Genomic DNA, 11319 nt, shown 5'->3' with positions numbered 1-11319 from the left:
TTGTTACTTCTCCAGTGATCATTACAATTCATATCATGAATATATTGCTCTGCATGTCTAAACATCTCTGAGAAACATGTAGGGAATTAAAACAATGTGAAAACCTGGCTGGCAATGAACAGATGTTGATATTCACGGTGTATAGAAAGGTTTTCTTAAAAACAAAATAATTGATTTGAAATGTACTTCTATATATGAGAACGCATTCTTGACAATTTGTCATAATATATGAAATATATAATAAACTAATGTCAACATATTCGCAATTTATTATACAACATAAATATAATAAAACACATGCATACTGGTAATCTTGGCTAACAATGCAAGAGTTGCTTCCCTTACTTTCATCATCACATTCTCATTTTTCCACTCCTACATTTCCACTCACACTTTAACAGTTACATCCAAGCCAAGATTTTGTTACAGTTCCAGAGGTGTGTGCATATTGTCAGTAATTTTCACAGACGATTGAAGAAACTGTCCAGTTTGCATTATCATTTTTGATATCACAGTTAGGCCAGTTATTACAAACTTGTGTAAGTCAGTGCTTCCGACACATCTGTCTTAAGCCGCCTACAGCTCTTGATTTGATCCCAGATCATTAAATATTTTGACAAATAACTCAAATGTTCAGTAATATTTTTTTCATTTCTTTAGACGATTTTTCACAAACAATTTAATATCCTAACTACATAAGTAAATGCCTCATTGTCAATGATTGAATGATATTTTGATTTCTGTGACTTAGAACTGTTGGGTATATCTATCTAGGATGCCTCTCCCTCTGCTGGAGCCTCTCCTTCCTCCTCCTTCCCTTGCTCAGCTTCCTCCTGTAGTCAGAAAAAATATGTTTACATAATTAAAACCCACTCATATGCAACATCCATCGTACTTAGTTTATAAACCTGATCACATGCTTAATGCAGCCAACACTTTTGAAAATGACATAGGCCTTAACCTGAAGAAATTTAAGTTTTTAAATCAATTGACATTCTAACATCCAACATTTTTTTGACTGGGCTGTATTTTAATAATTGTTATAAAAGCCCAGTCTACAAGTGTCTGAGACTCAGTACATCAAATATGTATGTACCTCTTTTGGTGCTTCCACTGTCGTCTCTTCCGTTGTTTTCTCTGCCTCTCCTTCTGCAGGTGTCTCTGTTGCTTCGCTTGGTTTGTCAGCCTCCTCTGTTGCCTCGGGTGCAGTCTCTTCCTGGGTTGCGGCCACTGAAGGTTTGATCTCATCCTCTGTGGGTTCCTGTGCCTCCATTACTGGGGGCAACTTCGTTGGTGATGAACTCTCCTTCTTAGCACGCTCCTCCTCTGCCTATAAAGGGAAACAACTCAAATATCAATAAAACGTTGTTGATTACATTCATTAAGTCATGAAGTTAAACCTGTCCAATGATACTCTATAAATTAAAGAGATCACCTATAGATGTTAAAAGACCACCTGTCTAACTCCCATTGCAGTTAGTTTCATGTTAACTAAACTTGTAGAATGACAGTTCCTGCATATAGAGTCCACTTCACTAAAGGCATTTACTGAGTATAGGTTTGACATTACCACTACCAGAAGAAGAAAATAATGTAATAAACTACATCTCTGGTTAACCTTTTATCTGAATGATTGTACCAGATGGGGTGTCATGCTACTGTGTTCAGGTTATGACATCGCCGTGAGATGGAATTTTAAAGTGGTCTCTGACTGGCCGAGTCTGGCCCTGTCATCCACAGACACTGTTGTCATATAAATAAAAGTGACCTAATCTGTTGCAAAGATATAAAATCCTATACAAACATATATTGTTCCTAATTGCTTTTGGTGGAGTCTTACCTTTCTCCTTTCCTCATCTTCTTCTGCTATTTTCATAGCTTCTTCTTTCCTTCTTGCTTGTGTTTCTTTCTCTTTTTCAAAGTTGTCTTGTTCTTGAATGAGCATCTTCTTTTCATTCTCTTTCTGAAAAATGTTTATAGAAATACATAACAAGTATGTTTTTTTTCTTTTAAATGTCTGCGATTGTTATTACCACAATTAAGTAATTTCTTACTTTAATTGAATCACAATAACAAATTGAAAATCAAAGTCATATAAAAATATATGACAACTCAAAATAAGATTGACAATGCATCTTAAAACAAATCTTCCCACTGTTATATTATTCAAATATCTGCACATTTTAATGCATGTATAAACATTTGATGTAACTGTACCCAAAATGAATCATCTATCATCATTCTTGCTATTTTGTCCTTTTATTTCCCGATATATAAAATATACAATATTAAAGATGTTTTTCAACCAGAGAATTATCTCCCTTGTCAGCACAGAGGTAGTAGTTTTGTTGCTTGTTTTTATTTGCCCATGTTTAAATAATCTTTACCTAATACCATATTAATCTGAAAGCAAAGTAACTATGTCACAGTTGAAAGTGTAATTCAGAACTCATAATGCATAAAATTCACATAATACATGTTCTTAACATGTTGTCCGTATGCTGACATTTGTGAATCTGTGAGTAGTGTTCGACCGTATAATTGGTTTATATTGGTAGATAGTTTTTTTTAATATGGACAGCATACTGATGTGTAAGAATAAAGATCATGATGTAATTTCTGAAATTGAATAATTTTGTTTAGCATAAATATCATTAATATCATCTACCTTAACTAGAATTTGTTTGTAAACTCACATACTTGGTTATCTCGTATCGTGCAAAACTAAGAAAGTTCAGGGATCATTTGAGAATTAGACTTTAAAAAAACTGAAATGGCTGATGATTGTAATAATTTAACCATCCAGTCTTGCAGAGNAAAAATATAATTTGTATTTATTATAATCAAATCAGGGGCAACCAAATGTTTCACAAAAATACATCAATATTTGACATCATTTGACAGTGACTGGTAAACTACTACCTACCAACTAACCACCAGGACAACACTAGAATCATTACCTGGTCTTTATACTGTTCATTTTCTTTCATCTTGTACAGCCATTGTGCAATGTATTCTACTGGATCCCTTGGCCTCTTTTCTGCTACTTCTGCCAAGCAGGCTGCAAGGCAAGACCCCAACTGTTTCTTCAGGTAAGCAGAATCCATTTTAGCACCTGTGGTGTGGAAAAAAAATCAATGTTATTGTTAAATAACTAACAAGAACTGTTATTACTACAATAGCAATGAAATCCAAGTTGTAATTTCTATTATGATCAATATAACGTTAAGTGTATCAGAGTGGAGAGTCGGTAAACATGATCACCTTACATTAGGAACTTTCAATTACAACACTGGGAAGGGGTGGTCACAGGTGATAGACAAAAGCATATGCATGATATGCTATTGAAACTACAAAATATGTACTGTACAACACAGCGTACAAAATGTCCTCAGTAGCCGTGATCGCTAACACGCACAGTCATTGTACTACTGTGCGCTATCATCAAGCGTGAGCTTCAGACCACTCGCTCTCCCAAGAAAATCGGTTCGATCCCCAGCGGTGGTGGAAATAAGAGAGTGATGTCTGATAGGGTTAGTTGTTATCCCTCCGATGGCATGGTGGTTTTCCCCCCGTGGGTTTTCCTCCACCACGAAAACACCATTTGTTCCCTTAGCGGCGTCGTAATAAAAGCTCTACAGAGCTTATGTTTGTTGTTGACAATTGTACACGACGTTAAATAAAGATTATTATTTCATTATTATTTATGTCCACCTACATTAGATCATTAGATAGGGCGGGGCGCGCTTAAAATGTCAATTGAACAGTTGAAAAGAGATAATCTATAGTTTATAACTTGTTTGACATCAAATGTACTTATAGATCGTCATTTTCGTTTGGTTGTTGATACTGCTATCTAAATGTACGCGTACAATCTACTGTACAGTAGTCCATATAACGTGGTATTATTACGAACAGGCCAGTTAGCTTCCTTCGCGACCGTCGCAATAGTGTGTCATTATTTCTGATAATTCGTGTTAAATGATTGTAATACTATATCAAATGTATATTTGGGACGGATATTCTTCATTTCATTATCCATCTACTATTAATTCACATCAAATATGTTTGTTTATGATTTCAGGCAATGCAAACGGTTCTTACCAACTTCTGTTTCACCTCTTGTTCCTATGCAGCCTCGTTTTAGAATGACAACTTCCGGTATTTCCTTAGTTACCCTTGACAATGGCGTCTCGTTGCTAGCGAGAGGTAATCAGGCGTGGACTCAACGTCGACAGATCTGCTAAGGAGATCTGAGTGGGCATTTAACTATTAACTGATCGGAGGAAGTTGCTCATCTAAAATCACCGGTAGCAAAATGGCTACTAAAGTGTCGTGTGCTGACAATCAAGATCAAAGAGACATTTACAATATCATTGATAGTAATAAGCCATGGACCGGAAGAATGCTTTTTACAGGTAATAAATGTTGATTTATCTATTTACTTACACTTGATAAGTCAATATATGATACAAAACTTTATATACATCCGTGAGCCACAAGTTTCATCCAGAGCATATACAGTTAAAAATATAGATCTATATCATATACGTTAGTATAATGTTGAACTGTTTAGGCTAGGAATAGTATATAGATTTCGTTGTGATATTGTTAGAAAACTCCAGTGTGCTAGTGTTAGTTTAAATAAATACACCAACCTCAAGTAAAAGGACGGTCCAATACACATTTCGTGAACATTTTGTAAAGGCTGGTATTTACACTGGCGGGTAGTTATCAGTGTGTATTTATTTACACAGGGTGTTAAAACTAGACGGAGAGTCAAAATTTAAATAGTCTAATAGTTTAATATCAAGAGAACTTATAGCTATACGTATATCGGCAAATAAAACCTATTAGACACCATATAAACATGTAAGACTTAACTTAGATCTGCTATGATTACGTACTTCTAGTTCCATTTAGTTAGACCGTGCTTTATAGGTATATTGTTTAAAAATCCATTGTTATTCTGAACAGATAAGGCAAACTGTATTTTTTATTTCATTTCAAGATTTCTTATAGGTCTAGAATACATAATTATAAGACTGATTCATTATTACAGAAACAACGCAACCGTTACGTAATGCACACGAGTCACGGAAATAAACATGATATAGCATTTTTTTAAACATATTTAAAAAATCTAGACCTATATTGAAACACATTACTAAAATAAGCCGCTACATATACAATGCATGAAATTAACAGCAATATAAAATCAGCATGCGTCAATACTCTTTCGAAGTTATTTCGGATTAATATTCGGCCGGATTACCCAGTACCAGACGAGGTTTGGGGTAAGATATTAATAAAAAAGAAAAAACATGACATTTTCTGAAATATATCGTTCATTTAAAACATCATTTGCCGACGGTTTTAGCACGAATTGGTGATGCGATCAGACGCGTTTATCCCACTAGAAAACTCAGTGGCGGTTAGTTTACTGTAGCAATAATGATTGACAATCAATGAAATGATCACTAAAGCGGTACAAACTGATAAATATTAATGAACAGAATAGAATAAAGGTATAGTTCTGCTAAATATTAATGGTTTCCCGGCGCCAGCTTATCGAATATACGCAGCTTCTAACTCGGAACGTAATTTTTCAAACAATTCAGTTAATGCACGTACATATATCTTGGATGTGTTTGCACAGACATGTCTGCGCTAAAAAAAATAACACAATCGATAAAATCATACATTGGTGTACTAACACAGTCTACCATATGTAGGTATGTGAAATATGGATGTTCTACCGGAGGGTTTAGAATTTGGGCCAGAACCGAGGTTTTGTCGAACAACACTTGAACACTCAGTCAGTCAAACGACGTTTTAACGGGCTTTCGATTGTGACGACATAATATAACTCCGTCATCTGATTGTGACTTCATAATGAGAAAGGTCCCCGAGTGATTCTTCAGTCAAAACAATTGTAAAACGTCACGTCAACAATACAATCATGTCAACAATGAATTAACGTCATGTCAACTATGCACTGAATTTGTAACGTCTAGGGTCAAAGGGTTAAACAAATATAGTCATCCCCTTTAGGTAGGAGAAGATAAACTCTGGTTTGTTACACACGTGTTGAAAAGCATCTGTAAGGATTACACCCGTTGTTGTATAATAATACATCTGTTAAGTATCATATACGTGCACACTTTTCAATAACACAGTGCTAACTTGATGTGAGTCATTAGCTTACTGAGCCACTGATCACAAGTTTTTAAAATCTTCTTTGTTTTGAGGAGCACCATGTATTTCGATTACCATAAAGCTTATCCGTTTTCCAATAGTGGGCGAGCTTGTACAAATTCAACCGCTCTAAGGGTTTTCCTTTTCAAAATATGCTTTAATTTTCTTTTGGTTGAGGTGTTTGTGTGTACAAGCTTGCATTTGAGATCAGTGCCTGCTATAAGAACTGAAGTTCAATAGCCATGTTTATCACCGTAATTTAGGTTGTTCCATATCCTACATTTTGATTTGTTCCATCTCGTGCAAGAGTTGAATTATCGACATAGGACCTTATAAAATGTAATAAGGTATTAAAGATGTTGCATGCTTTGGTAGTTAGGAAATAAAAGTCGCCCAAGTACCAGCGTTTGTAATCACACGCTTTGATAATAACCTCTGAAGACGTCATGCTTTTCATTCTTTGTTTTGGATTTAACTTACTTACAATACCGAGGTCATATGAAGAGAGGTATCTAAGCGGACAAAAGGGTAGCAGGTGTATTTTGGTTTCTCAAAGCCTCCTTAGCAAAAGACAGAAAAATAAAATAAAATGAATGAATAAACGAATGACTAAATGAAGAATGAATCAATGAATCAATCGATGAATAAACGAATAAATAAATCAATGACACAGAGATTCAACGGTGCAGTCCCATACTAGTCGATGCTTACATTAACATGTAGTTGGGTACAGCAGGTCTGTTCTTCCCTCGAACCTATACGCTTTTCATGACATTAATATATTGTCCTCTATACTTGTGGTAGTGTATATTTGACACAGCCATGGAAACACGTGGTACGCTTTGTTATATAATGATGCTTTAACACAAACTTTCATTTACTTGCATTAGATAGTGTTTGACTTACATTCTGTATGTAACATGTAATGACCCGACCTTTGACTCGATCTTCTGACCCAATGTATTGGCTCATTGCGTATGTTATAACAATTTATGGTGTGTGGTACATGTATAATAACTTAAACGTTATAGTGTGTGGTATAATAACGTAAACTTTATGGACGATAACAAGTATTACACTTTCCTACAGGTCCCGATGCTAACAGGGACCACAGAGTGACGGTAGATCAGGAACACCGACACATTGGTATCGGGACCATGTCGGGCGAGGGCACGGGTGAGGCGGATTACATTTGGAGGGCGGGTGCTCGGACTCCCCATCCCAGACCCCGCTCACGGATGGTGGGGGAGGTGGGCTGGGGTGTGCCCGGTATGACGGACTGGAAGATGCCTCGGTCCGGTAGACAGGTCGTGGTACGTATCCGTGGACTCGAACCTCGTTCATCAGAAATGGTGGACGAGGGCTGATGTGGGGATAATGATTGATGGGAGTGGTTTTCTGTGTAAAACATATCTATTTCACCCCATATATAAAATCTCAGATTTGTTAAAAAAATATTTGGCCGAAATAACAGGAACAGGAAGATGGTGTGTTAATGTTCATTTGTTCTTGAACGTTTTGTTCATTGGTAACATCTTCGCTTGTTCTTGTAACATTTGTTAAGGAGTAACGTCTCCGCTTGTGCATGTACGTTTTGTTCAGTGGTAACATCTTCGCTTGTTCTTATACGTTTATTTTCAGTGGTAGAATATAACATCTTCGCTGGTTCTTGTACGTTTTTTTCAGTGGTAACATCTTCGCTTGTTTTTGTAAGATTTGTTGAGGAGTAACGTCTCCGCTTGTGCATGTACGTTTTGTTCAGTGGTAACATCTTCGCTTGTTCTGATAAGTTTTGTTAAGTGGTAACATCTTCGCTTGTTCTTGTACCGTTTATTTTCAGTGGTAGAATATAACATCTTCACTTGTTCTTGTACGTTTTTTTCAGTGGTAACATCTTCGCAACAGCTATATATAAGGTTGCTAAGGAGACACCGCTGAATATGCTGTGTAGGAATGAAAGAAAGAGTAATCATATCAGGTTTTGAAATTTTGTTTTGCAGTTGGGAGAATTTAGGCAGGAGTGTGAAGATCGTTATTCTCATCATTATCAAAACCCATGGTAAGTCGTGTGATAGCATAAATATCGTCAAAATTGTATATATGTATAATTGAATAAGTGCAGTGTTCAGGTGGGAAAAGGGTGTCAGATATGTTGTCTTAAAAATATTTAAAAAAAAATGGAAAATACACGGAATTAAATAAAAAAATAAAAAACACTCACAGACTTCGGGGGTTCATGAAGCCTGGCCATCCCCTTTGACCCGCCATTGGTGTATGGAAAAGAACTGTTAAATCGTTCAATACATTTTCCGATAAAATGTATGCATGTATTGATTAGACTAGACCGTGTACTTGTTGTACCCCATTAAACTTACTTACATCTACCCATGGAAAGTTATCCGCGGGTACGCACTAAAGAAAGGCACAGAAGTTCCCATTGTGTAACATAATTCGTCCCCAGTTTAAGATCGGTATTTAATCAAATGATTTTGATAATGGAAGTCCACAAGGAATGTTTATCACTTGATACACAAATGAAATTTCATGTCAGAGTGAGTAATCAATATATGTTTGTATGTATTCCACGCTACTTGTTATTGGTGTGATATATATATATATATATATATATATATATAGCATGCTTATTCTACCGCTATAAAGGTACCCAGGACCAAGAGATGACGTCACACCGGGGTCGGACGCCTCTTTGGTGATGAACGTATACAGACCAAGAACTACCCCAGGGAACACTCGCGCAGGTAGTAGTCGACCACGCCCATTAAATAGCCCGCACAGACAGACACCGGCTGCGACAACAGTAAACGATGGGCGGGCATCATACAATATACTTAAGGTTTCCCATACAGGTATCGAACCGTTACTTTTGAGTAGATGAAGAGTTCCTGTAGTTCACTCCTCCGCCTGTAGATACTGTTGCCGGCTGGTTCCGGGTACTGGGTGTCCGGAGTTATATTTTTTTCTGTCTAGCCTACTTTTTACTTCCGTTTATGCAACTTATTACCTCCGGTAATTTTTTTACTTATTACTTTTCTTTATCTCGCTTTTATTACTTCCGTCTATCCCACTTACCAATTTCTATCTATCCAACTTTTTACTTAAGTCTGTTCCAGTTATTACTTCAGTCTGTCCAAGAAGGTGATCATCTGACTTAACCTAGTAGTTGATACCCAACACCTAACAGGGAATAAAGGGGTGGCCCCACCCTTGATATTTAAATCATGTGTTGGTATGGAATTTCAGCCTATGTTTTGAACTGTATTCTACGTGGATGTAGCAAGAGCTGCATTATTGGAATTAATAAAAGGATATGATAGATAGTTGTATCTGGGCTATACTAACCAACCAGTCAATGTAGACTGTGACAGTTCCCTCCAGATGTAGTGGGATGGCCTTCCCAAAACGTTGGTTTCTGCTGGATGCTCTGGTAATAATATCCTTGGTAGTGGACTATTCAAATCTCCGTAGGTGTGTGTTAGCGCACTAATTAAGCTTTGATGAAGACGGTGCAGTATATCAGATCATGATATGTATGCTTAAGATTCTTTGTATAGTAACAGTCCATTGCAGAAACATGACATAATTGTATTCTTGGAAGTTTTTCGGAGAAGGATTGATTTAATTGGAAAAAATGTATATTATTAACTACTGGTGAACTTTGGAAGAGGATATTTGTGTTTGTGTTTGGTACCGATGTCATGTGTAACGATTTATCAACTTGGTTTTTAGGGAACTTGGAAAGCCAACAAATTAGCTCGGAACAGGATACGACACTCACAGAGTAAAAGTGACCAGTGGTCAGTAGAGGTAAGTATCACGTGATAGCCGGTGTAACATTGTTTTAATGTCACAGTATAGCAGTGAGATACATGATCTTGTCAAATCAGAGACTATTTCTTATATTGCAACTAAGTGTCCATGGCTCCAATCTACAGGACATTAAAGTAGAATATTAATGATTGTCTGTTTTTACAGTCTAGATCCACTCGAAATGATTAAAATTGTTGATTGACCGAACACCAGAACCGGATTCAACTGAAAACATTGACCCATCATAGCAAGGACTCAACTGACAGTATTACCCCATCATAGCACGGACCCAACTGACAGTATTACCCCATCATAGCACGGACTCAACTGACAGTATTGTCCCATCATAGCACGGACTCAACTGACAGTATTGTCACATCATAGCACGGATTCAACTGACAACATTGACCCATCATAGCAAGGACTCAACTGACAGTATTGTCCAATCATAGCACGGACTCAACTGACAACATTTACCCATCATATTACCCCATCATAGCACGGACCCAACTGACAGTATCACCCCATCATAGCACGGACTCACCTGACAGTATTACCCCATCATAGCACGGACTCAACTGACAGTTTTGCCCCATCATAGCACGGATTCAACTGATAGGATTACCCCATCATAGCACGGACTCAACTGACAGTATTGCCCCATCATAGCACGGAATCAACTGACAGTATTGCCCCATCATAGCACGGACTACGGACCCAACTGACAGTATTACCCCATCATAGCACGGACTCAACTGACAACATTTACCCATCATATTACCCCATCATAGCACGGACCCAACTGACAGTATCACCCCATCATAGCACGGACTCACCTGACAGTATTACCCCATCATAGCACGGACTCACCTGACAGTATTACCCCATCATAGCACGGACTCACCTGACAGTATTACCCCATCATAGCACGGACTCAACTGCCAGTATTACCCTATCATAGCACGGACTCAACTGACAGTATTACACCATCATAGCACGGACTCAACTGACAGTATTACCCCATCAAAGCACGGACTCAACTGACAGTATTACCCCATCATAGCTCGGACTCAACTGACAGTATTACCCTATCATAGCACGGACTCAACTGACAATATTGTCCCATCATAGCACGGACTCAACTGACAGTATTGTTCAATCATAGCACGGACTCAACTGACAACATTTACCCATCATAGCACGGACTCACCAGACAGTATTGTCCCATCATAGCACGGACTCAACTGACAGTATTACCCCATCATAGCACGGACTCAACTGACAGTATTACCC

At 37.4% G+C, this 11319-nt stretch overlaps 2 protein-coding genes across 2 annotated transcripts in view; one reads left to right on the top strand and one right to left on the bottom strand.

The window, feature by feature from the left end:
- Positions 1–253: 253 nt before the first annotated feature.
- On the bottom strand, positions 254–4198 carry LOC110451172 (DPY30 domain-containing protein 1-like). Its single transcript, XM_021499042.1, has 5 exons — positions 4105–4198; positions 2961–3115; positions 1841–1963; positions 1097–1330; positions 254–833 (listed from the first exon to the last, which is right to left on the bottom strand). The coding sequence occupies exons 2-5, from the start codon at positions 3105–3107 to the stop codon at positions 771–773; spliced, it is 567 nt and encodes a 188-aa protein (XP_021354717.1). The 5' UTR covers positions 3108–3115; positions 4105–4198; the 3' UTR covers positions 254–770.
- Positions 4199–4201: 3 nt separating this feature from the next.
- The window catches only part of LOC110451174 (uncharacterized protein C4orf45 homolog), an 8397-nt gene continuing 1279 nt past the window's right edge, over positions 4202–11319 (top strand). The window contains exons 1-5 of the mRNA XM_021499043.1: positions 4202–4418; positions 7288–7511; positions 8199–8257; positions 8860–8957; positions 9946–10023. Coding sequence (XP_021354718.1) covers positions 4319–4418; positions 7288–7511; positions 8199–8257; positions 8860–8957; positions 9946–10001 — 537 coding nt within the window. The 5' untranslated portion in view covers positions 4202–4318 and the 3' untranslated portion in view covers positions 10002–10023. The remainder of the gene's footprint in view (positions 4419–7287; positions 7512–8198; positions 8258–8859; positions 8958–9945; positions 10024–11319) is intronic.

This window comes from Mizuhopecten yessoensis, unplaced genomic scaffold (genome assembly GCF_002113885.1).
Source record: "Mizuhopecten yessoensis strain PY_sf001 unplaced genomic scaffold, ASM211388v2 scaffold5859, whole genome shotgun sequence".
Classification (NCBI taxonomy): Eukaryota; Metazoa; Mollusca; class Bivalvia; order Pectinida; family Pectinidae; genus Mizuhopecten; species Mizuhopecten yessoensis.
This window is presented reverse-complemented; position numbering and strand designations above follow the sequence as displayed.

Excerpts from the sequence above, each read along its gene's own strand:
- LOC110451172 (XM_021499042.1), bottom strand. The coding sequence starts at position 3,107 with ATGGATTCTGCTTACCTGAAGAAACAGTTGGGGTCTTGCCTTGCAGCC. Across the intron at positions 1,964-2,960 it reads ATGAACAGTATAAAGACCAG|AAAGAGAATGAAAAGAAGAT; the intron begins GTAATGATTCTA and ends AACATTTTTCAG. Across the intron at positions 1,331-1,840 it reads AAGATGAGGAAAGGAGAAAG|GCAGAGGAGGAGCGTGCTAA; the intron begins GTAAGACTCCAC and ends TTCCCTTTATAG.